Source organism: Bombina bombina, chromosome 4 (genome assembly GCF_027579735.1).
Source record: "Bombina bombina isolate aBomBom1 chromosome 4, aBomBom1.pri, whole genome shotgun sequence".
NCBI classification, from domain to species: domain Eukaryota; kingdom Metazoa; phylum Chordata; class Amphibia; order Anura; family Bombinatoridae; genus Bombina; species Bombina bombina.
Genome location: NC_069502.1, coordinates 332,298,561 through 332,325,520, shown reverse-complemented (window position 1 = coordinate 332,325,520; position 26,960 = coordinate 332,298,561). Strand labels below are relative to the sequence as shown.

At 41.6% G+C, this 26,960-nt stretch overlaps 1 protein-coding gene across 1 annotated transcript in view; it reads left to right on the top strand.

The window, feature by feature from the left end:
• C4H3orf33 (chromosome 4 C3orf33 homolog) overlaps nucleotides 1–26,960 on the top strand; it is a 267,701-nt gene that overhangs the window by 145,667 nt on the left and 95,074 nt on the right. Inside the window, 1 exon segment of the mRNA XM_053710073.1 lies at nucleotides 5,372–5,532. Within this exon segment, the coding sequence (XP_053566048.1) occupies nucleotides 5,372–5,532 (161 nt within the window).

Below are 26,960 nucleotides of genomic sequence, written 5' to 3'. Positions count from 1 at the left end.
TTTAATGTCCCTGAAATATAATTGTAGATGTTTTTGTTAGTAGGCCAAATACCATGCTCCTCATTGTGTACATGAATGTGTGACATTAAAGGATGTTATATTTCAAATACATATAATACTGGTGTGTGGGATGTTACTAACCAGCATGCTGTGCTGATGTTGCAGCCCCTGAGTCATGAGCCCCTGGAAGTCCACGGACTGCTGTGACGCTCAGGGACCTGCGAATGATCTCCTGCCACTCATTATATTCCGCCTCCTGGGGAGGACCACCGCCTGTTCCCCTCTGGTACATGGCTTCTTGGCCCATTTTCTCCTTCACCTGCCTCTTGCAGTCATTTCACCTTTTCTTGAGCACATCCACATTCCTCCTCTGCTGGGCCACGCTGTTGACTGCCTCCTCGACCTTCAGCCATGCATCTCTACGCCTTCGGGCAACTCCTTTGCCCTTCTCTTGGCCTGGACTAGCGCAAGGTTTTCGGCAAAAGAGAAGTTGGGGCACCTCATGCGCTCCTCGTCCTGGGTCGCCTGGCTCCTTCCCTGGGATGTCCCTGGTGTGGGTTCCTCCCTATCCTCTCCCTCCTCCTCCCTTCTATCCTGATGTGCACCCTCTATCCCTCTTCTGATTGTGCCTGGCCTAGGGGGCAACCCCACTCCCATCCTCCCTTCTAACTCTCCCTCTCCCAACTCTACTCACTCCCTGACGGGGACCCTGCTGCTCCTCCTGTCCATAATCCTCTCCCTGCAACTTCCCTCCTCCCCCCGCCCTAGCTCTCCCTGTCATCCTCAAACTACACACACTCACTCCCACTTCAATCACACACAATCACAACCAAACACTCAGCCTATCACACTGTAAAAGATAAATAAAATGTGTGAGGTGTTATAAAAAAAAGTGTTGTGTATTTTGTATATGTGTGTATGCAAAATGTGTGCAATATGTAAAAAAAAAAGTGTAAGTAAATGTACAGGCTTAACAATCCAACAATCCGACCTAACTAACTGAATGAAATGCTCCTCTCTCACTGCTCTTACCACTAATCTCTCTACTCGCTGTAGTGTGCTCCAAGAACCAACCAAACACACTAAAGAAAATGGCTGCTGCGCATGGGTTTATGTATGAATTTTGAATGGCGTAATTACGTGGTGCATCTTTTAGAACTGGCCGTTATTTTTTACGATTCGTAGCCTAATTTGCATAAAAATACACTTTGAGACTTTACGTGAACAAAATACTGGCGTAAGTACTTGCGACGACTAAAATGTGTATTTGCGCACATTTTAGTTGATCGCCGTTTTTTCCTACTTACGCCAGTTTAGCATCTGACGGCGCAGTATATTGGATAGCTCGAGTTGCGAGGTGAAATTACGGGCGGCGCGGGTTCCCTCGCTTGCGCCGAAAACTACGACGTATATATCGGATCGCGGCCCTAATGCTTTTGTGGGGTTATTGTGCAGAGCCCCAGGTAAGCTTGCACCTTGGAAGATATTGCATAAAATATAGATTTTTAAAGAAACATTAAACAGTGCACACTTGGTAAAAACAAATATGTTAAACCAAATTGATTTTAAAATGAAACATATTCTTTAAAAAAAACAGCAAATAACTTACTTGTTTTTTTGCAAAATTAGCACTTTGACATTTTCATTGTAGCCCCGCCCACAGTGTTTTAAGAGCTGGTGAATTTCAAAACCTAAATTTTTACTCTGTCAATTCTGGGCATGAGCAAATCTGACTCCCTGTTAGTCTATTCACTAGCCTAGAGGTTTTATGACATCAGGTCTACAACTTCCTGCAAAGGCCTCCTCCTTATAGGACTGATAGGAAGCACAACTGTAGTGTAAAAGAATAAAAGGTAAAATCCATTTCAATAGATGAATAATACATATTGTAATGATTTCTATTTTATTGTTGCTTTTTTTATTACAACAATGAAACAGACTGTTTAACATCCGTTTGTTGATATTTAGTAATCTGTGCCAATATCATAAAAATAAGCAAGTAAACAAATCATGATCTTCATTTTCTTGTCTCTGGGTTCCACATGTTTTTCAGTTTGGGGTTAGTTTAGATGACAGTTGTTAAACAGCTCTGAGGAAACTGACGCCTAGATTTAGAGTTCTGCGGCCAAAGGGGTGCGTTAGCTACGCGTGATTTTTTCTGGCCGCACCTTTTAAATACCGCTGGTATTGAGAGTTCACAGAATGGCTGCGTTAGGCTCCAAAAAAGGAGCGTAGAGCATATTTACCGCAACTTCAACTCTCGATACCAGCGGTGCTTACGGACGCGGCCAGCTTCAAAAACGTGCTCGTGCACGATTCCCCCATAGAAAACAATGGGGCTGTTTGAGCTGAAAAAAAAACTAACACCTGCAAAAAAAGCCGCGTTCAGCTCCTAACGCAGCCCCTAACCTAAGTTACAATTAAACCTAACACTACACTATCAATAAATTAATTAAATACAATACCTACAAATAAATACAATTAAATAAACTAACTAAAGTACAAAAAATAAAAAAGAACTAAGTTACAAAAAATAAAAAAATATTTACAAACATTAGAAAAATATTACAACAATTTTAAACTAATTACACCTACTCTAAGCCCCCTAATAAAATAACAAAGACCCCCAAAATAAAAAAATGCCCTACCCTATTCTAAATTAAAAAAGTTCAAAGCTCTTTTACCTTACCAGCCCTGAACAGGGCCCTTTGCGGGGCATGCCCCAAGAAATTCAGCTCTTTTGCCTGTAAAAAAACACATACAATACCCCCCCCCCAACATTACAACCCACCACCCACATACCCCTAATCTAACCCAAACCCCCCTTAAATAAACCTAACACTAAGCCCCTGAAGATCTTCCTACCTTATCTTCACCTCACCGGGTATCACACACCGATCCGTCCTGGCTCCTAAATCTTCATCCAACCCAAGCGGGGGCTGTCGATCCATAATCCTGCGGCTGAAGAGGTCCAGAAGAGGCTCCAAAGTCTTCATCCTATCCGGGAAGAAGAGGCGATCCAGACCGGCAACCATCTTGATCCAAGCGGCATCTTCTATCTTCATCCGATGAGGAACGGCTCCATCGTGAAGACCTCCAGCGCGGATCAATCTTCTTCCGACGACGTCCAACTGAAGAATGACGGTTCCTTTAAGGGACGTCATCCAAGATGGCGTCCCTCGAATTCCGATTGGCTGATAGGATTCTATCAGCCAATCGGAATTAAGGTAGGAAAATTCTGATTGGCTGATGGAATCAGCCAATCAGATTCAAGTTCAATCCGATTGGCTGATTGGTTTGGAACAGCCAATAGAATGCGAGCTTAATCTGATTGGCTGATTGAATCAGCCAATCGGATTGAACTTGATTCTGATTGGCTGATTCCATCAGCCAATCAGAATTTTCCTACCTTAATTCCGATTGGCTGATAGAATCCTATCAGACAATCGGAATTCGAGGGACGCCATCTTGGATGACGTCCCTTAAAGGAACCTTCATTCTTCAGTTGGACGTCGTCGGAAGAAGATTGGTCCGCGCTGGAGGTCTTCACGATGGAGCCTTTCCTCATCGGATGAAGATAGAAGATGCCGCTTGGATCAAGATGGTTGCCGGTCTGGATCGCCTCTTCTTCCCGGATAGGATGAAGACTTTGGAGCCTCTTCTGGACCTCTTCAGCCGCAGGATTATGGATCGCCAGCCCCCGCTTGGGTTGGATGAAGATTTTGGAGCCAGGACCGATTGGTGATACCCGGTGAGGTGAAGATAAGGTAGGAAGATCTTCAGGGGCTTAGTGTTAGGTTTATTTAAGGGGGGTTTGGGTTAGATTAGCGGTATGTGGGTGGTGGGTTGTAATGTTGGGGGGGTATTGTATGTGTTTTTTTACAGGCAAAAGAGCTGAATTCTTTGGGGCATGCCCCGCAAAGGGCCCTGTTCAGGGCTGGTAAGGTAAAAGAGCTTTGAACTTTTGTAATTTAGAATAGGGTAGGGCATTTTTTTATTTTGGGGGGCTTTGTTATTTTATTAGGGGGCTTAGAGTAGGTGTAATTAGTTTAAAATTGTTGTAATATTTTTCTAATGTTTGTAAATATTTTTTTATTTTTTGTAACTTAGTTCTTTTTTATTTTTTGTACTTTAGTTAGTTTATTTAATTGTATTTATTTGTAGGTATTGTATTTAATTAATTTATTGATAGTGTAGTGTTAGGTTTAATTGTAGATAATTGTAGGTATTTTATTTAATTAATTTATTGATAGTGTAGTGTTAGGTTTAATTGTAACTTAGGTTAGGATTTATTTTACAGGTAATTTTGTAATTATTTTAACTATTTTAGCTATTAAATAGTTCTTAACTATTTAATAGCTTTTGTACCTGGTTAAAATAAATACAAAGTTACCTGTAAAATAAATATAAATCCTAAAATAGCTATAATATAATTATTATTTATATTGTAGCTATATTAGGGTTTATTTTACAGGTAAGTATTTAGCTTTAAATAGGAATAATTTATTTAATAAGAGTTAATTTATTTCGTTAGATAAAAATTATATTTAACTTACGGGGGTGTTAGGGTTTGGGTTAGAATTAGCTTTAGGGGTTAAAAAATGTATTATAGTAGCGGTGAGCTCCGTTGTGGGGGGCAGATTAGGGGTTAATAAATATAATATAGGGGTCGGCGGTGTTAGGGGCAGCAGATTAGGGGTACATAGGGATAATGTAAGTAGCAGCGGTTTACGGAGCGGCAGATTAGGGGTTAATAATAATATGCAGGGGTCAGCGATAGCGGGGGCGGCAGATTAGGGGTTAATAAATATAATATAGGGGTCGACGGTTTTAGGGGCAGCAGATTAGGGGTACATAGGGATAACGTAGTTGGCGGCAGTGTACGGAGCGGAAGATTAGGGGTTAAAAAATTTAAATATAGTGGCGGCGATGTGGGGGGGGCCTCGGTTTAGGGGTGCATAGGTAGTTTATGGGTGTTAGTGTACTTTAGAGCACAGTAGTTAAGAGCTTTATGAACCGGCGTTAGCCCAGAAAGCTCTTAACTACTGACTTTTTTCTGTAGCTGGAGTTTTGTCGTTAGATTTCTAACGCTCACTTCAGCCACGACTCTAAATACCGGAGTTAGAAAGATCCCATTGAAAAGATAGGATACGCAATTGACGTAAGGGGATCTGCGGTATGGAAAAGTCGCGGCTGGAAAGTGAGCGTTAGACCCTTTCCTGACTGACTCCAAATACCGGCGGTAGCCTAAAACCAGCGTTAGGAGCCTCTAACGCTGGTTTTGACAGCTACCGCCAAACTCTAAATCTAGGCCTGAAAGTTTAATCCTAGTTTAGGTGAAATCACAAACCATGCTCTTTCCTTTGCACAGGGCAGTCACAAGGCAGTCTGCAGGTCAGACTTGCTGGAGTGGAATTGACTCCAAGTGGCAAGATCTGGATACAATAGAAACTTAAACCTTCACAAATCTTGTGGTTTCAACTTCTGAACAGAGAAGATTCAGTACTAGATTGTTTTGTTATGATTAACCGGGTAAGAAAGCAGATATACATATGTTAACAAAATATTATGTTATGGCTGTGAATACAAAAAGTAAAGTATTGTTTATGATCAAATATGCAAATCTAACATTACTGTGAAATCATTATTATGTCATTGATTAAGAAGTCATTAAATGGGAAAAAAAACATTGAATAACATCTATTTTTGTATATCCTAAATTGCAATGTGACACTGCATATACAGTAAATCAACTTTTTTATAAGCTCCCAGTATATGACAAAGTTATTTAAAGGGACAGTCAAGTCCAAAAAAACTTTCATTTTTCAAATAGGGCAAGTAATTTTAAACAACTTTCCAATTTACTTTTATCAACAATTTTGCTTTGTTCTCTTGGTATTCTAGTTGAAAGCAAACCTAGGAAGGTGCATATGATAATTTCTAAGCCCTTGAAGACTGCCTCTATTTTATTTACTTTTCACAGCAGGGGAGAGCAAGCTCATGTAGGCCATATAGATAGCTTTGTGATCACGCCCGTGGCTAGTGGCAGACACTGCACTAATTGGCTAAAATGCAGGTCAATAGATAACAACTAAAAGTCATGTGATTAGGGGCGGTCAGAAGATGCTTAGATACAAGTTAGTCACAGAAGTAAAAAGTGTATTAATATAACTGTGTTGGTTTTGCAAAACTGGGGAATGGGTAATAAAGGGATTATCTTTTTAAATAACAACAATTCTGGTGTTGACTGTCCCTTTAAAGCATTATGTATTTTGAGTTTTCATTCTTTTATTTATATTTGCTTTTGTTTCTAGACATAACCTTCTTTTACTTCCCCATATGTTTTCCTTTTTTTATGCATTGCTATTTACTTTTTTTTTAGTAGGGAACATATAAGTCCTTTAAGGAACATGGAATTTAAAATGTAACTTTCATGATTAAGATAGAGCAATTAATTTCAACAACTTTACATTTCTCCAACATAGGTGTGTCCGGTCCACGGCGTCATCCTTACTTGTGGGATATTCTCTTCCCCAACAGGAAATGGCAAAGAGCCCAGCAAAGCTGGTCACATGATCCCTCCTAGGCTCCGCCTACCCCAGTCATTCTCTTTGCCGTTGTACAGGCAACATCTCCACGGAGATGGCTTAGAGTTTTTTAGTGTTTAACTGTAGTTTTTATTATTCAATCAAGAGTTTGTTATTTTGAAATAGTGCTGGTATGTACTATTTACTCAGAAACAGAAAAGAGATGAAGATTTCTGTTTGTATGAGGAAAATGATTTTAGCAACCGTCACTAAAATCCATGGCTGTTCCACACAGGACTGTTGAGAGCAATTAACTTCAGTTGGGGGAACAGTGAGCAGTCTCTTGCTGCTTGAGGTATGACACATTCTAACAAGACGATGTAATGCTGGAAGCTGTCATTTTCCCTCTGGGATCCGGTAAGCCATGTTTATTACGATTGTAAATAAGGGCTTCAAAAAGGGCTTATTAAGACTGTAGACTTTTTTTGGGCTAAATCGATTGATTATTAACACATATTTAGCCTTGAGGAATCATTTTATCTGGGTATTTTGATATAATAATATCGGCAGGCACTGTTTTAGACTCCTTATTCTTTAGGGGCTTTCCCAAAGCATAGGCAGAGCCTCATTTTCGCGCCGGTGTTGCGCACTTGTTTTTGAGAGGCATGGCATGCAGTCGCATGTGAGAGGAGCTCTGATACTTAGAAAAGACTTTCTGAAGGCGTCATTTGGTATCGTATTCCCCTTGGGGCTTGGTTGGGTCTCAGCAAAGCAGATACCAGGGACTGTAAAGGGGTTAAAGTTCAAAACGGCTCCGGTTCCGTTATTTTAAGGGTTAAAGCTTCCAAATTTGATGTGCAATACTTTTAAGGCTTTAAGACACTGTGGTGAAAATTTGGTGAATTTTGAACAATTCCTTCATGTTTTTTCGCATTTGCAGTAATAAAGTGTGTTCAGTTTAAAATTTAAAGTGACAGTAACGGTTTTATTTTAAAACGTTTTTTGTACTTGTTATCAAGTTTATGCCTGTTTAACATGTCTGAACTACCAGATAGACTGTGTTCTGAATGTGGGGAAGCCAGAATTCCTATTCATTTAAATAAATGTGATTTATGTGACAATGACAATGATGCCCAAGATGATTCCTCAAGTGAGGGGAGTAAGCATGGTACTGCATCATTCCCTCCTTCGTCTACACGAGTCTTGCCCACTCAGGAGGCCCCTAGTACATCTAGCGCGCCAATACTCCTTACTATGCAACAATTGACAGCTGTAATGGATAATTCTGTCAAAAACATTTTAGCCAAAATGAACACTTATCAGCGTAAGCGCGACTGCTCTGTTTTAGATACTGAAGAGCATGACGACGCTGATATTAATATTTCTGAAGGGCCCCTAACTCAGTCTGATGGGGCCAGGGAGGTTTTGTCTGAGGGAGAAATTACTGATTCAGGGAACATTTCTCAACAAGCTGAACCTGATGTGATTGCATTTAAATTTAAGTTGGAACATCTCCGCATTCTGCTTAAGGAGGTATTATCCACTCTGGATGATTGTGACAAGTTGGTCATCCCAGAGAAACTATGTAAAATGGACAAGTTCCTAGAGGTGCCGGGGCTCCCAGAAGCTTTTCCTATACCCAAGCGGGTGGCGGACATTGTTAATAAAGAATGGGAAAGGCCCGGTATTCCTTTCGTCCCTCCCCCCATATTTAAAAAATTGTTTCCTATGGTCGACCCCAGAAAGGACTTATGGCAGACAGTCCCCAAGGTCGAGGGAGCGGTTTCCACTTTAAACAAACGCACCACTATACCCATAGAGGATAGTTGTGCTTTCAAAGATCCTATGGATAAAAAATTAGAAGGTTTGCTTAAAAAGATGTTTGTTCAGCAGGGTTACCTTCTACAACCAATTTCATGCATTGTCCCTGTCGCTACAGCCGCATGTTTCTGGTTCGATGAGCTGATAAAGGCGGTCGACAGTGATTCTCCTCCTTATGAGGAGATTATGGACAGAATCAATGCTCTCAAATTGGCTAATTCTTTCACCCTAGACGCCACTTTGCAATTGGCTAGGTTAGCGGCTAAGAATTCTGGGTTTGCTATTGTGGCGCGCAGAGCGCTTTGGTTGAAATCTTGGTCGGCTGATGCGTCTTCCAAGAACAAGCTACTTAACATTCCTTTCAAGGGGAAAACGCTGTTTGGCCCTGACTTGAAAGAGATTATCTCGGATATCACTGGGGGTAAGGGCCACGCCCTTCCTCAGGATCGGCCTTTCAAGGCAAAAAATAAACCTAATTTTCGTCCCTTTCGCAGAAACGGACCAGCCCAAAGTGCTACGTCCTCTAAGCAAGAGGGTAATACTTCTCAAGCCAAGCCAGCTTGGAGACCAATGCAAGGCTGGAACAAGGGAAAGCAGGCCAAGAAACCTGCCACTGCTACCAAGACAGCATGAAATGTTGGCCCCCGATCCGGGACCGGATCTGGTGGGGGGCAGACTCTCTCGCTTCGCTCAGGCTTGGGCAAGAGATGTTCTGGATCCTTGGGCGCTAGAAATAGTCTCCCAAGGTTATCTTCTGGAATTCAAGGGACTTCCCCCAAGGGGGAGGTTCCACAGGTCTCAGTTGTCCTCAGACCACATAAAAAGACAGGCATTCTTACATTGTGTAGAAGACCTGTTAAAAATGGGAGTGATTCATCCCGTTCCATTAAGAGAACAAGGGATGGGGTTCTACTCCAATCTGTTTATAGTTCCCAAAAAAGAGGGAACGTTCAGACCAATCTTAGATCTCAAGATCTTAAACAAGTTTCTCAAGGTTCCATCGTTCAAGATGGAAACCATTCGAACTATTCTTCCTTCCATCCAGGAAGGTCAATTCATGACCACGGTGGATTTAAAGGATGCGTATCTACATATTCCTATCCACAAGGAACATCATCGGTTCCTGAGGTTCGCATTCCTGGACAAACATTACCAGTTCGTGGCGCTTCCTTTCGGATTAGCCACTGCTCCAAGGATTTTCACAAAGGTACTAGGGTCCCTTCTAGCTGTGCTAAGACCAAGGGGCATTGCTGTAGTACCTTACTTGGACGACATTCTGATTCAAGCGTCGTCCCTTCCTCAAGCAAAGGCTCACACGGACATTGTCCTGGCCTTTCTCAGATCTCACGGATGGAAAGTGAACGTGGAAAAGAGTTCTCTATCTCCGTCAACAAGGGTTCCCTTCTTGGGAACAATAATAGACTCCTTAGAAATGAGGATTTTTCTGACAGAGGCCAGAAAAACAAAACTTCTAGACTCTTGTCGGATACTTCATTCCGTTCCTCTTCCTTCCATAGCTCAGTGCATGGAAGTGATCGGGTTGATGGTAGCGGCAATGGACATAGTTCCTTTTGCACGCATTCATCTAAGACCATTACAACTGTGCATGCTCAGTCAGTAGAATGGGGACTATACAGACTTGTCTCCGAAGATTCAAGTAAATCAGAGGACCAGAGACTCACTCCGTTGGTGGCTGTCCCTGGACAACCTGTCACGAGGGATGACATTCCGCAGACCAGAGTGGGTCATTGTCACGACCGACGCCAGTCTGATGGGCTGGGGCGCGGTCTGGGGATCCCTGAAAGCTCAGGGTCTTTGGTCTCGGGAAGAATCTCTTCTACCGATAAATATTCTGGAACTGAGAGCGATATTCAATGCTCTCAAGGCTTGGCCTCAGCTAGCGAGGGCCAAGTTCATACGGTTTCAATCAGACAACATGACAACTGTTGCGTACATCAACCATCAGGGGGGAACAAGGAGTTCCCTGGCGATGGAAGAAGTGACCAAAATCATTCTATGGGCGGAGTCTCACTCCTGCCACCTGTCTGCTATCCACATCCCAGGAGTGGAAAATTGGGAAGCGGATTTTCTGAGTCGTCAGACATTGCATCCGGGGGAGTGGGAACTCCATCCGGAAATCTTTGCCCAAGTCACTCAGCTGTGGGGCATTCCAGACATGGATCTGATGGCCTCTCGTCAGAACTTCAAAGTTCCTTGCTACGGGTCCAGATCCAGGGATCCCAAGGCGGCTCTAGTGGATGCATTAGTAGCACCTTGGACCTTCAAATTAGCTTATGTGTTCCCGCCGTTTCCTCTCATCCCCAGGCTGGTAGCCAGGATCAATCAGGAGAGGGCGTCGGTGATCTTGATAGCTCCTGCGTGGCCACGCAGGACTTGGTACGCAGATCTGGTGAATATGTCATCGGCTCCTCCTTGGAAGCTACCTTTGAGACGAGACCTTCTTGTTCAGGGTCCGTTCGAACATCCGAATCTGGTTTCACTCCAGCTGACTGCTTGGAGATTGAACGCTTGATCTTATCGAAGCGAGGATTCTCAGATTCTGTTATCGATACTCTTGTTCAGGCCAGAAAGCCTGTAACTAGAAAGATTTACCACAAAATTTGGAAAAAATATATCTGTTGGTGTGAATCTAAAGGATTCCCTTGGGACAAGGTTAAGATTCCTAGGATTCTATCCTTCCTTCAAGAAGGATTGGAAAAAGGATTATCTGCAAGTTCCCTGAAGGGACAGATTTCTGCCTTGTCTGTGTTACTTCACAAAAAGCTGGCCGCTGTGCCAGATGTTCAAGCCTTTGTTCAGGCTCTGGTTAGAATTAAGCCTGTTTACAAACCTTTGACTCCTCCTTGGAGTCTCAATTTAGTTCTTTCAGTTCTTCAGGGGGTTCCGTTTGAACCCTTGCATTCCGTTGATATTAAGTTATTATCTTGGAAAGTTTTGTTTTTAGTTGCAATTTCTTCTGCTAGAAGAGTTTCAGAATTATCTGCTCTGCAGTGTTCTCCTCCTTATCTGGTGTTCCATGCAGATAAGGTGGTTTTACGTACTAAACCTGGTTTTCTTCCAAAAGTTGTTTCTAACAAAAACATTAACCAGGAGATTATCGTACCTTCTCTGTGTCCGAAACCAGTTTCAAAGAAGGAACGTTTGTTACACAATTTGGATGTTGTTCGCGCTCTAAAATTCTATTTAGATGCTACAAAGGATTTTAGACAAGCATCTTCCTTGTTTGTTGTTTATTCCGGTAAAAGGAGAGGTCAAAAAGCAACTTCTACCTCTCTCTCTTTTTGGATTAAAAGCATCATCAGATTGGCTTACGAGACTGCCGGACGGCAGCCTCCCGAAAGAATCACAGCTCATTCCACTAGGGCTGTGGCTTCCACATGGGCCTTCAAGAACGAGGCTTCTGTTGATCAGATATGTAGGGCAGCGACTTGGTCTTCACTGCACACTTTTACCAAATTTTACAAGTTTGATACTTTTGCTTCTTCTGAGGCTATTTTTGGGAGAAAGGTTTTGCAAGCCGTGGTGCCTTCCATTTAGGTGACCTGATTTGCTCCCTCCCTTCATCCGTGTCCTAAAGCTTTGGTATTGGTTCCCACAAGTAAGGATGACGCCGTGGACCGGACACACCTATGTTGGAGAAAACAGAATTTATGTTTACCTGATAAATTACTTTCTCCAACGGTGTGTCCGGTCCACGGCCCGCCCTGGTTTTTTTAATCAGGTCTGATAATTTATTTTCTTTAACTACAGTCACCACGGTACCATATGGTTTCTCCTATGCAAATATTCCTCCTTAACGTCGGTCGAATGACTGGGGTAGGCGGAGCCTAGGAGGGATCATGTGACCAGCTTTGCTGGGCTCTTTGCCATTTCCTGTTGGGGAAGAGAATATCCCACAAGTAAGGATGACGCCGTGGACCGGACACACCGTTGGAGAAAGTAATTTATCAGGTAAACATAAATTCTGTTTTTACTTCTATTATCAATTTAACGTTGTTCCCTTTTTATCCTTAGTTAAAAAGCATACATAGGAAGGCTCAGGAGCATGCATCAAACCAACAAAGTCACTTTGTATTCAAAGTAAACAGGTAGCGCTATACTACACACAATAATTTAAATAAAATAAAAATTCCTTTATCTGATCCAGAAGGATAAATCAAAGTCACCAGGGCAGCTCCTGTTCTTAAGGTTCGGGAAAACCAACATGAATCTACAAGGTAAAAACAGAAGGGCGCCTCCCAAATGGGTGCACTCACAAGTGAAATGGAACTGTATAGATGAAATTCATCTATATAGTGCCATCTCACTTGTGAGTGCACCCATTTGTGATTTTTTAAATTTGTTTCATAATCCACATACTCTACACCATGAGGCGCCCTTCTGTTTTTACCTCAGGAGCATGCCTGTTTTCTAAAGCACTATATGATAGCTGTGTTTTCAACAATATTTGTAAGAATTTTGTACATTGTTGAAGACACTGCTGCCCAACAATTCCTAACTGCTGCTCAACAATGCATAACATTGTAAAGAATATTACTAAAATCACTACTGCCATAGATGCTTAGAACAAGTGCACACTTCTGGGCCTACCCAAGTATGTACTTTAACAAAGGATACAAAGACATTAAAGTAAATTTGACAATAGAAGCAAATATAAAAAAATCCACAATAAAGCAGGTAAATAAAATAAAATTATATAGAGCATCTAAATATTTTATTGTAACATTTGTCACACTGCAATGTTTTTTGTGGTTGCTTAGCCCTTTAAAATTACATAGTCTATCTAAATGTTCAATTTTTACTTTTATGTCCTTTTAAGTCTAGGTCTGTTTTGCTGGAATTGTATAAGTGATAGCCCCCAACATGCTGTTATCTGAGATGTCATCGCAGAAAATGCAGCATGTCAGCACATACAGGAACTGTTAGTGTTTTCGCTTTGTAGCGCTGCTCCACATCAGGCTGTTCTCTTCAAACAGTATTGTGCTCTGGCTGCACTGTGTAAGTATATTTAACACAGTGCAGAGCGAAGCACTATTTGAAGAGAACAGTCAAATACAGAGCATTGCTGCGAAGCAGCACCACATTGATTGATGACTGCCTCTCAGATATGTTTTTTAACCCCATGCACTAGCCTTTTCTGGTCTGCAAAAGCTGTGAATCCTGAATCTAACACGTTCTTGTTAACACTGCAGGAATCCTACAGGAGGAGGCAAAACACCCTACACAACAGAGTTGTCTCTTTAGTCCATCCCACTTTACTATGATTCCTTCGTCAGCATGAACCTGTTTCAGGAGGCTTGGGAAAAACCTGTTAAAGTTCCTTTGGCATTGAACATAATTTCCAAGGGGTACCACATAGGCTTTTGGTCTCACCTATTTGAGGAAGATTCTTCCTGACTCTTGGATGTTAAAACTCAAAAAAAAAAAAATTCACACTTTAGGGCAGGAGGGTCTATTTATGTCTACCATGGACTTTAAAGATGGCCGTAGCTCTTTACCTGGACAACATTCTGGTACAGGCTGCTTCTTTTCAGATCAACCTCCTGAAAATCTATCTACTACCAAAACCAGAGTTGCCTTTCTGTGCTTCTTCATGGACTTTGTAACTATGAAAATATCACTCTCACAGGTGCTTGCAGACTCAAATTGCAGAAGTCCTTTGCTCGTCCCCATCAAACTCTTCTTCCTGCACTTATTCAATGCATGAGAGTAGTTAGTCTCATGACAGTGGCGTCAGATGACATATCTTTCTTTTGCAAGATGTACCGAGTCCACGGTTTCATCCTTACTTGTGGGATATTATCCTTCCTAACAGGAAGTGGAAAAGAGAGCACCCACAGCAGAGCTGTCTATATAGCTCCCCCCTTAACTGCACCCTCCAGTCATTCTGTTTGCCGGCTCTAAGCAGGAAGGGTAAAGTGAAAGAGGTGATAGACTGTTAGTTTTTATTTTATCTTCAAGCAAGAGTTTGTTATTTTTAAATGGTACCGGTGTGTACTATTTACTCTCAGGCAGTAGATAGATGAAGATTTCTGCCTAGAGGATGATGGTCTTAGCATTTGTAACTAAGGTCCACTGCTGTTCCCACAGAAGCTGAGGAGTACAGGAAAACTTCAGTGTGAGGAACGGTTTCTTGCTATACAGCAATGAGGTATGTTCAGTCATTTTTTCTGTAGAGACTGTGATAACTCAAAAAGGCTGACAGTATCCCCATAAGGGGAAGGGTAAGCAGTAATCCTAGTCTTATAAGGGGCATTACTAGCTTGCATGAAGGGCTAAACTTACGGGACACTCAGTTTGAATGATATTTAGCAAACGTTTGTGTGTTCTGGGAGTGATGTTTATGTTACTTGAAGGGACAACTGTATTAAGGGTACACTTGGTTTTTTGGGGTTTTTATAACCCGCTTGGTTGATTTTTCTGAAGGCCTCAGTAACATTGAGTGAGATGGGCGGGGCCTATTTTCGCGCCTCAGTTGCGCAGTTGTTTTCTCTAAGACAAGCAACAAGCTACAACACCGGAGGGTCCCAGTGAACTTCTTGGGCCTAATTGAAGCTTTATCCCCACATTATCAATCCCTAAGGGCTGGTAGGCGCCACAGCGGAGCTGTGGCAAGGTGCTAACAGGGGTTTTTATCGGTCTTTGACACTTTGTCAATCCGGTTTTCATATTTGGGGGTTAATTGTTAAATTGCTTGTGGTGCAATCTTACTAAAGCTTAGTGAGTCTACTGCAAAAATTTCATTTGAGGTAATTTTAAGCAGTTTTGCAGTTTGTGTATGCCTTTTTTTCTCTTAAAGGCACAATACCGTTTTTGAAAATTGTTGTTTTTTCATTAAATAAAGTGTTTTCCAAGCTTGCTTGTCTCACTACTAGCCTGTTCAACATGTCTGACACTGAGGAAACTCATTGCTCGATTTGTTTATAAGCCATTGTGGAACCCCCTCTTAGAATGTGTCCCACTTGTACTATGTCTATAAATTGCAAACAGCATATTTTGACTTATAAGAGTTTGGCACTGGATGATTCTCAAATAGAAGGAAATCAGGTTTTGCCATCTAGTTCTCCCCAAGTGTCACAACCAGTAACGCCCGCACAAGTGACGCCAAGTACTTCTAGTGCGTCTAATTCTTTCACCTTGCAAGATATGGCTTCAGTTATGAATACTACCCTCACAGAGGTTTTATCTAAACTGCCTGGGTTGCAAGGAAAGCGCAGTAGCTCTGAGTTAAGAACGAATGCTGAGCCTTCTGACGCTTTAGTAGCCGTATCCGATATACCCTCACAATGTTCAGAGGTAGGGGTGAGGGATTTGCTCTCTGAGGGAGAGATTTCTGATTCAGGAAAAATGTTCCCTCAGACAGATTCAGATATGACGGCATTTAAATTTAAGCTAGAACACCTCCGCTTATTGCTCAGGGAGGTTTTAGCGACTCTGGATGATTGTGACCCTATTGTAGTTCCAGAGAAATTGTGTAAAATGGATAAATATTTAGAGGTTCCTGTTTACACTGATGTTTTTCTGGTCCCTAAGAGGATTTCTGACATTGTTACTAAGGAGTGGGATAGACCAGGTATTCCGTTCGCTCCCCCTCCTGTTGTTAAGATGTTTTCCATATCTGACACCATGCGGGACTCATGGCAGACGGTCCCTAAGGTGGAGGGAGCTATTTCTACCCTGGCTAAGCATACAACTATACCTATTGAGGACAGTTGTGCTTTCAAAGATCCTATGGATAAAATATTAAAGGGTCTTGTTCATCAGGGTTTTCTTCTCCAGCCCATAGCATGCATTGTTCCTGTAACCACTGCAGCTGCCTTTTGGTATGAGGCTCTGGAAGAGGCTCTTCAGGTGGAGACCCTATTAGATGATATTCTGGACAGAATTAGGGCTCTTAAGCTAGCTAATTCTTTCATTACAGACGCCGCTTTTCATCTAGCTAAATTAGCGGCAAAGAATTCAGGTTTTGCCATTTTAGCGCGTAGAGCGTTATGGCTTATGTCCTGGTCGGCTGATGTGTCATCAAAATCTAAACTTTTGACCATCCCTTTCAAGGGTAAGACCCTATTCGGGCCTGAACTGAAAGAGATCATTTCAGATATCACTGGAGGGAAGGGTCATGCCCTCCCTCAGGATAAGTCAAATAAGACGAGGACCAAACAAAATAATTTTTGTCCCTTTCGAAACTTCAAGGGTGGTCCCGCTTCCTCTGCCCTTCTGCTACGCAAGAGGGGAACTTTGCTCAATCTAGGCCAGTCTGGAGACCTAACCAGGCTTGGAACAAGTCCAGTGTGGAACAGCACCAAAGGATGGGAGTGCTCGTGCAGACAGGTGAACTGCCACTTCACCACATAAAATGTAGAACAAAGAAGGTGTCCACGGCTCTCCAATGCTTGAGTTAAAGTTATCTTTATTAGAACAAATATAGCAACGTTTCGAGGCTAATACCTCTTAATCATGCATAGGCTTACACTAAATTAACACACCTTTTATACCTGTTGGTTTGGCGCCACAAGGCCCACAACCTGTAAAAATGGTGACACCTACTGGTTTTCATTAACATTGCACTAAAAAATTATTATACAAGTATATGTACATACAATAAATTATTATATTGTATTGATGGAACACATAAAGCATACATAGTTGTTAAATATGAAAAAATTATTTGATAATTCAAGTTTCACACATGATTATTAAAAGATAATTGAGAACTTCTATCTAATGGTAGCAAGAAGATATTAGTCTAAGGGTAAATACCTCCCTAGAACTATACAAATGCATCTTGAATAATAGGATATAATCCTTATATTGTATCTAGCTTATTTTATTGAATCAAGGCTATAAGACACATTAGTAGTATGTATATAGTATCATTCGATAAAGATATTTATATCAACTGATAAAGATTATTATATCAACAGATAAAGATTATTATATATCCATTAAAAGGATAAACGTTCACAGGGCCATAATGATAGATTATTCATTTTTAAGGGCAAGATAAGAGTAAAAAATGATGTAAAGAAATGTAATGTTCTTTTGATGAACCTTTGTTATAGATAGACAGACAAATCCAATTCTCTATTTAGGCCCCTAGAGCAACATAAAGGGTTAATTTTTTGTGGGCACTCACGGCTAGATTTAGAGTTGGGCGGTAGCCGTCAAAACCAGCGTTAGAGTCTCCTAACGCTGGTTTTGGGCTACCGCTGGTATTTAGAGTCGGTCATTAAAGGGTCTAACGCTCACTTTGCAGCCGCGACTTTTCCATACCGCAGATACCCTTACGTCAATTGCGTATCCTATCTTTTCAATGGGATCTTTCTAACGCCGATATTTAGAGTCGTGGCTGAAGTGAGCGTTAGAAATCTAACGACAAAACTCCAGCCGCAGAAAAAAGTCAGTAGTTAAGAGCTTTCTGGGCTAACGCCGGTTTATAAAGCTCTTAACTACTGTGCTCTAAAGTACACTAACACCCATAAACTACCTATGTACCCCTAAACCGAGGTCCCCCCACATCGCCGCCACTATATTTAAATTTTTTAACCCCTAATCTTCCGCTCCGTACACTGCCGCCAACTACGTTATCCCTATGTACCCCTAATCTGCTGCCCCTAACACCGCCGACCCCTATATTATATTTATTAACCCCTAATCTGCCCCCCTCAACGTCGCCTCCACCTGCCTACACTTATTAACCCCTAATCTGCCGAGCGGACCGCACCGCTACTATAATAAAGTTATTAACCCCTAATCCGCCTCACTCCCGCCTCAATAACCCTATAATAAATAGTATTAACCCCTAATCTGCCCTCCCTAACATCGTCGACACCTAACTTCAAGTATTAACCCCTAATCTGCCGATCGGAGCTCAACGCTACTCTAATAAATTTTTTAACCCCTAAAGCTAATTTTAACCCTAACCCTAACAACCCCCTAAATTAAATATAATTTTATTCTAACGAAATAAATTAACTCTTATTAAATAAATTATTCCTATTTAAATCTAAATACTTACCTGTAAAATAAACCCTAATATACCTACAACATAAATTATAATTATATTATAGCTATTTTAGGATTAATATTTATTTTACAGGCAACTTTGTATTTATTTTAACCAGGTACAATAGCTATTAAATCGTTAAGAACTATTTGATAGCTAAAATAGTTAAAATAATTACAAAATTACCTGTAAAATAAATCCTAACCTAAGTTACAATTAAACCTAACACTACACTATCAATAAATTAATTAAATAAAATACCTACAATTATCTACAATTAAACCTAACACTACACTATCAATAAATTAATTAAATACAATATCTACAAATAAATACAATGAAATAAACTAACTAAAGTACAAAAAATAAAAAAGAACTAAGTTACAAAAAATAAAAAAATATTTACAAACATTAGAAAAATATTACAACAATTTTAAACTAATTACACCTACTCTAAGCCCCCTAATAAAATAACAAAGCCCCCCAAAATAAAAAAATGCCCTACCCTATTCTAAATTAAAAAAGTTCAAAGCTCTTTTACCTTACCAGCCCTGAAAAGGGCCCTTTGCGGGGCATGCCCCAAAGAATTCAGCTCTTTTGCCTGTAAAAAAAACACATACAATACCCCCCCCAACATTACAACCCACCACCCACATACCCCTAATCTAACCCAAACCCCCCTTAAATAAACCTAACACTAAGCCCCTGAAGATCTTCCTACCTTATCTTCACCTCACCGGGTCCCGATCTGTCCAGAAGAGCCTCCGATGTCTTGATCCAAGCCCAAGCGGGGGGCTGAAGAGTGACGTCCATCCTCGGGCTGAAGTCTGGATCCAAGCGGCGGCTGAAGAAATCCATCATCGGGCTGAAGTCGGAAGTCCATCATCGGGATGAAGTCTTCTATCAAGCCGCATCTTCAATCTTCTTTCTTCTGGAGCGGAGCGGAGCCATCTTCTTTCCAACCGACGCGGATCCAAACTCTTCAAGCGACGCCTACTAGCCGAATGACGGTTCCTTTAAATGACGTCATCCAAGATGGCGTCCCTCGAATTCCGATTGGCTGATAGGATTCTATCAGCTAATCGGAATTAAGGTAGGAATATTCTGATTGGCTGATGGAATCAGCCAATCAGAATCAAGTTCAATCTGATCGGCTGATCCAATCAGCTAATCAGATTGAGCTTGCATTATATTGGCTGATCGGAACAGCCAATAGAATGCAAGCTCAATCTGATTGGCTGATTGGATCAGCCGATCAGCCAATCAGAATATTCCTACCTTAATTCCGATTGGCTGATAGAATCCTATCACCAATCGGAATTCGAGGGACGCCATCTTGGATGACGTCATTTAAAGGAACCGTCATTCGGCTAGTAGGCGTCGCTTGAAGAGGTTGGATCCGCGTCGGTTGGAAAGAAGATGGCTCCGCTCCGCTCCAGAAGAAAGAAGATTGAAGATGCGGCTTGATAGAAGACTTCATCCCGATGATGGACTTCCGACTTCAGCCCGATGATGGATTTCTTTAGCCGCCGCTTGGATCCAGACTTCAGCCCGAGGATGGACGTCACTCTTCAGCCCCCCGCTTGGGCTTGGATCAAGACATCGGAGGCTCTTCTGGACAGATCGGGACCCGGTGAGGTGAAGATAAGGTAGGAAGATCTTCAGGGGCTTAGTGTTAGGTTTATTTAAGGGGGGTTTGGGTTAGATTAGGGGTATGTGGGTGGTGGGTTGTAATGTTGGGGGGGGTATTGTATGTGTTTTTTTTTACAGGCAAAAGAGCTGAATTCTTTGGGGCATGCCCCGCAAAGGGCCCTGTTCAGGGCTGGTAAGGTAAAAGAGCTTTGAACTTTTTTAATTTAGAATAGGGTAGGGCATTTTTTTATTTTGGGGGGCTTTGTTATTTTATTAGGGGGCTTAGAGTAGGTGTAATTAGTTTAAAATTGTTGTAATATTTTTCTAATGTTTGTAAATATTTTTTTATTTTTTGTAACTTAGTTCTTTTTTATTTTTTGTACTTTAGTTAGTTTATTTCATTGTATTTATTTGTAGATATTGTATTTAATTAATTTATTGATAGTGTAGTGTTAGGTTTAATTGTAGATAATTGTAGGTATTTTATTTAATTAATTTATTGATAGTGTAGTGTTAGGTTTAATTGTAACTTAGGTTAGGATTTATTTTACAGGTAATTTTGTAATTATTTTAACTATTTTAGCTATTAAATAGTTCTTAACTATTTAATAGCTATTGTACCTGGTTAAAATAAATACAAAGTTGCCTGTAAAATAAATATTAATCCTAAAATAGCTACAATATAATTATAATTTATGTTGTAGCTATATTAGGGTTTATTTTACAGGTAAGTATTTAGATTTAAATAGGAATAATTTATTTAATAAGAGTTAATTTATTTCGTTAGAATAAAATTATATTTAATTTAGGGGGGTGTTAGGGTTAGGGTTAAAATTAGCTTTAGGGGTTAAAAAATTTATTAGAGTAGCGGTGAGCTCCGATCGGCAGATTAGGGGTTAATACTTGAAGTTAGGTGTCGGCGATGTTAGGGAGGGCAGATTAGGGGTTAATACTATTTATTATAGGGTTATTGAGGCGGGAGTGAGGCGGATTAGGGGTTAATAACTTTATTATAGTAGCGGTGCGGTCCGCTCGGCAGATTAGGGGTTAATAAGTGTAGGCAGGTGGAGGCGACGTTGATGGGGGCAGATTAGGGGTTAATAAATATAATATAGGGGTCGGCGGTGTTAGGGGCAGCAGATTAGGGGTACATAGCTATAATGTAGCTGGCGGCGGCGTGCGGACGGCAGATTAGGGGTTAATAAGTGTAGGCAGGTGGAGGCGACGTTGTGGGAAGGCAGATTAGGGGTTAATTAATATAATATAGGGGTCGGCGGTGTTAGGGGCAGCAGATTAGGGGTACATAGGGATAATGTAAGTAGCGGCGGTTTACGGAGCGGCAGATTAGGGGTTAAAAAAATATGCAGGTGTCAGCGATAGCGGGGGCGGCAGAATAGGGGTTAATAAGTGTAAGGTTAGGGGTGTTTAGACTCGGGGTACATGTTAGAGTGTTAGGTGCAGACGTAGGAAGTGTTTCCCCATAGAAAACAATGGGGCTGCGTTAGGAGCTGAACGCGCAGGTGTTAGGTTTTTTTTTCAGCTCAAACTGCCCCATTGTTTTCTATGGGGATATCGTGCACAAGCACTTTTTTTAAGCTGGCCGCGTCCGTAAGCACCGCTCGTATCTAGAGTTGCAGTGGCGTTAAATTATGCTCTACGCTCCCTTTTTGGAGCCTAACGCACTGAAAACCCAGCCATTCTGTGAACTCTAAATACCAGCGGTATTTAAAAGGTGCGGGGGAAAAAAAGCACGCGTAGCTAACGCACCTCTTTGGCCGCAGAACTCTAAATCTAGGCGTCAGTTTGTTATGTGAATTTGGGACAAACGTTTTTGTGTCTGGGAGTAACGTTTTCTGTTTTTTGGGACATTTGCTTGAGGGTTCTTTGGGGTTGTTTATAACCCACATGGCTTTCAGGCAGGGTTTGTTAGTTTTGTGTAGGCCCCAGCAATATCGAGTGAGGTGGGCGGGGCCACCTCACTCGATAAGCAGCAAGCAACTTCTCCTAAGGTCCTGATAGTCTTCTGAGGGACTAATTGAAGCTTTAAACCCCATATTATCGCTTCCTAAGGGCAGGTAGGGCCACAGCGAGCTGTGGCAAGGTGCTTTAGGGGTTTTTAACCTGTTTTAGACAATAATCAGTCCGTTTTTTTTCATTTGGGGGTCTATTGTTTTTTTACTTGTGGTGCAATCCTTCTAAAGCTTAGTGGGTACACTGTTAAAATTTCGGAATTTTTGTAGCAATTTTAACCTGTTTTGCAGTTTGTGTATGCTTTTTTTCTCTTAAAGGTACAGTACCGTTTTTGCAAATTGTGTTTTTTTCATTAAATAAAGTGTTTTCCAATCTTGCTTGCTTCATTACTAGCCTGTTAAACATGTCTGACACTGAGGAAACTCATTGTTCAATTTTTTTAGAAGCCATTGTGGAACCCCCTCTAAGAATGTGTCCCAATTGTACTGATATGTCTATAAATTGCAAACAGCATATTTTGACTTATAAGACTTTGGCATTAAATGATTCTCAGACAGAAGGAAATCAAGTTTCGCCATCTAGTTCTCCCCAAGTGTCACAACCAGTTACGCCCGCACAAGAGACGCCAAGTACTTCTAGTGCGTCTATTTCTTTCACCTTGCAAGATATGGCTTCAGTTATGAATACTACCCTCACAGAGGTTTTATCTAAACTGCCAGGGTTGCAAGGGAAGCGCAGTAGCTCTGGGTTAAGAACAAATGCTGAGCCTTCTGACGCTTTAGTAGCCGTATCCGATATTCCCTCACACTGTTCTGAGGTAGGGATGAGGGATTTGCTGTCTGAGGGAGAGATTTCTGATTCAGGAAAGATGTTCCCTCAGACATATTCAGATATGACGGCATTTAAATTTAAGCTAGAGCACCTCCGTTTATTGCTCAGGGAGGTTTTAGCTACTCTGGATGATTGTGACCCTATTGTCGCTCCAGAGAAATTGTCTAAAATGGACAAATATTTAGAGGTTCCTGTTTACACTGATGTTTTTCCGGTCCCTAAGAGGATTTCGGACATTGTTAATAAGGAGTGGGATAGACCAGTTATTCCGTTCACTCCCCCTCCTGTTTTTAAGAAAATGTTCCCCATTTCTGACACCATAAAGGACTCATGGCAGACTGTCCCTAAGGTGGAGGGAGCTATTTCTAATCTGGCTAAGTGTACAACTATACCTATTGAAGACAGTTGTGCTTTCATTGATCCTATGGATAAAAAGTTAGAGGTTCTCTTAAAGAAAATTTTTGTTCATCAGGGTTTTCTTCTTCCACCTATAGCGTGCATTGTTCCGGTAACCACTGCAGCTGCTTTTTGGTTTGAGGCTTCAGATGGAGACCCCACTAGATGATATTTTGGACAGAATTAAGGCCTTTAAGTTGGCTAATTCTTTTATTACAGACGCCGCTTTTCATCTTGCTAAGTTAGCGGCAAAGAATTCAGGTTTTGCCATTTTAACGCAAAGAGCGTTATGGCTTAAGTCCTGGTCAGCTGATGTGTCATCTAAATCTAAGCTTTTGACCATCCCTTTCAAAGGTAAGACCCTATTCGGGCCTGCACTGAAAGAGATCATTTCAGACATCACTGGAGGGAAGGGTCATGCCCTCCCTCAAGATAAGCCAAATAAGACAAGGACCAAACAAAATAATTTTCGTTCCTTTTGAAACTTCAAGGGTGGTCCCGCTTCCTCTTCCCCTGCTGCAAAGCAAGAGGGGAACTTTGCTCAATCCAAGCCAACCTAGAGACCTAACCAGGCTTGGAACAAGGGTAAACAAGCCAAAAAGCCTGCTTCTGCCACTAAGACAGCATGAAGGTGTAGCCCTCAATCCGGGACCGGATCAAGTATGGGGCCGACTTTCTCTCTTTGCTCAGGCCTGGGCAAGAGACATTCAGGACTCCTGGGCCGTAGAAATTGTAACCCAGGGGTATCTCCTAGATTTCAAAGATTCTCCTCCAAGGGGGAGGTTCCATCTTTCTCAATTGTCTGTAAACCAGACAAAAAGAGAGGCGTTCTTACGCTGTGTAGAAGACCTTTTTACCATGGGAGTGATCGGCCCAGTTCCGAAAACAGAACAGGGGCAGGTTTCTACTCCAATCTGTTTGTGGTTCCCAAAAAAGAGGGAACCTTCAGATCAATTCTAGATTTCAAGATCCTAAACCAATTCCTAAGAGTTCCATCCTTCAAGATGGAGACCATTCTGACTATTTTACCAATGATCCAGGAGGGTCAATATATGACTACCGTGGATCTAATGAATGCGTATCTACACATTCCTATCCACAAAGATCATCACCAGTTCCTCAGGTTTGCCTTTCTGGACAGGCATTACCAGTTTGTGGCTCTTCCCTTCGGGTTGGCCACAGCGCCAAGAATCTTGACAAAGGTGCTAGGGTCCCTTTTGGCGGTCCTAAGGCCAAGGGGCATAGCAGTGGCGCCTTATCTAGACAACATCTTAATTCAAGCGTCGACTTTCCAACTTGCCAAGTCTCACACTGGCTTATTGTTGGCCTTTCTAAGATCTCATGGGTGGAAGGTGAACGTGAAAAAGAGTTCTCTTATTCCTCTCACAAGAGTTCCATTCCTGGGAACTCTGATAGATTCGGTGGACATGAAAATATTTCTGACAGAGGTCAGAAAATCAAAGATTTTAACCACCTGCTGAGCTCTTCCTCGGCCGTCAGTGGCTCATTGTATGGAGGTAATAGGACTTATGGTAGCGGCAATGGACATAGTTCCGTTTGCTCGCTTGCATCTCAGACCACTGCAACTATGCATGCTCAAACAGTGGAATGGGGATTATGCAGATTTATCTCCTCAGATAAATCTGGATCAAGAGACCAGAGACTCTCTTCTTTGGTGGTTGTCACAGGATCACCTGTCCAGGGGAATTTTCTCCAACATAGGTGTGTCCGGTCCACGGCGTCATCCTTACTTGTGGGATATTCTCTTCCCCAACAGGAAATGGCAAAGAGCCCAGCAAAGCTGGTCATATGATCCCTCCTAGGCTCCGCCTACCCCAGTCATTCTCTTTGCCGTTGCACAGGCAACATCTCCACGGAGATGGCTAAGAGTTTTTTGGTGTTTAAATGTAGTTTTATTCTTCAATCAAGTGTTTGTTATTTTAAAATAGTGCTGGTATGTACTATTTACTCTGAAACAGAAAAGAGAAGAAGATTTCTGTTTGTGAGAGGAAAATGATTTTAGCAGACGTTACTAAAATCGATTGCTGTTTCCACACAGGACTGTTGAGATGAAGTAACTTCAGTTGGGGGAAGCAGTTGGCAGACTTTTCTGCCTGAGGTATGATGGCCACATTTCTAACACGACTTGGTAATGCTGGAAGGCTGTCATTTTCCCTATGGGGACCGGTAAGCCATTTTCTTAGATTAAGTAAAAGAATAAAGGCTTTATAAGGGATTAAAAAACTGGTAGACATTTTTCTGGGCTAAAACGATTACTTGCTAAGCATATTTGACAGATTATAGCGCTTTATAGTTATTATAATTTTGGGGATTGTTGTTAAAAAACGGCAGGCACTGTATGGACACCTTTTTCAGATGGGGGCCTTCTCTAGTCATAGGCAGAGCCTCATTTTCGCGCCACTAATGCGCAGTTGTTTTTGGAAGGCAAGGCATGCAGATGCATGTGTGAGGAGCTAGGATCCACTGAAAAAGCTTATAGAAGGCGTCATTTGGTATCGTATTCCCCTCTGGGCTTGGTTGGTTCTCAGCAAAGCAGATTCCTGGGACTGTATAGGGGTTAAATGTAAAAACGGTTCCGGTTCCGTTATTTTAAGGGTTAAAGCTTCCAAATTTGGTGTGCAATACTTTTAAGGCTTTAAGACACTGTGGTGAAATTTTGGTGAATTTTGAACAATTGCTTCATACTTTTTCGCATTTTCAGTAATAAAGTGTGTTCTGTTTAAAATTTAAAGTGACAGTAACGGTTTCATTTTAAAACGTTTTTTGTGCTTTGTTGACAAGTTTAAGCCTGTTTAACATGTCTGAACCATCAGATAAACGATGTTCTATATGTATGAATGCCAATGTGTCTCCCCATTTAAATATATGTGATAATTGTGACATGGTGTCCAAACAAAGTAGGGACAATGATGCCACAGATAATAATAGTGCCCAAGATGAGTCTTCAGATGAGGGGAGTAAGCATGGTACTGCATCACCCCCTTCTGTGTCTGCACCAGTTTTGCCCACACAAGAGGCCCCTAGTACATCTAGTGCGCCAATACTTATTACTATGCAACAATTAACGGCTGTTATGGATAATTCTATTAAAAATATTTTATCTAAAATGCCTACTTATCAAAGAAAGCGCGATTGCTCTGTTTTAAACACTGAAGAGCAAGAGGACGCTGATGATAACGCTTCTGACATACCCTCACACCAATCTGAAGAGGCCAGGAGGGAGGTTTTGTCTGAGGGAGAAATTTCAGATTCAGGGAAAATTTCTCAACAAGCTGAACATTTAAATTTAAATTAGAACATCTCCGCGCACTGCTTAAGGAGGTATTATCTACTCTGGATGATTGTGACAATTTGGTCATTCCAGAGAAATTATGTAAGATGGACAAGTTCCTAGAGGTTCCGGTGCCCCCCGATGTTTTTCCTATACCCAAGCGGGTGGCGGACATAGTAAACAAGGAATGGGAAAGGCCCGGCATACCTTTTGTGCCTCCCCCTATATTTAAGAAATTATTTCCTATAGTCGACCCCAGAAAGGACTTATGGCAGACAGTCCCTAAGGTCGAGGGGGCGGTCTCTACTCTAAACAAACGCACTACTATTCCCATAGAAGATAGTTGTGCTTTTAAAGATCCTATGGATAAGAAATTAGAGGGTTTGCTTAAAAGAATGTTTGTTCAGCAAGGTTACCTTCTTCAACCAATTTCATGCATTGTTCCTGTCACTACGGCAGCGTG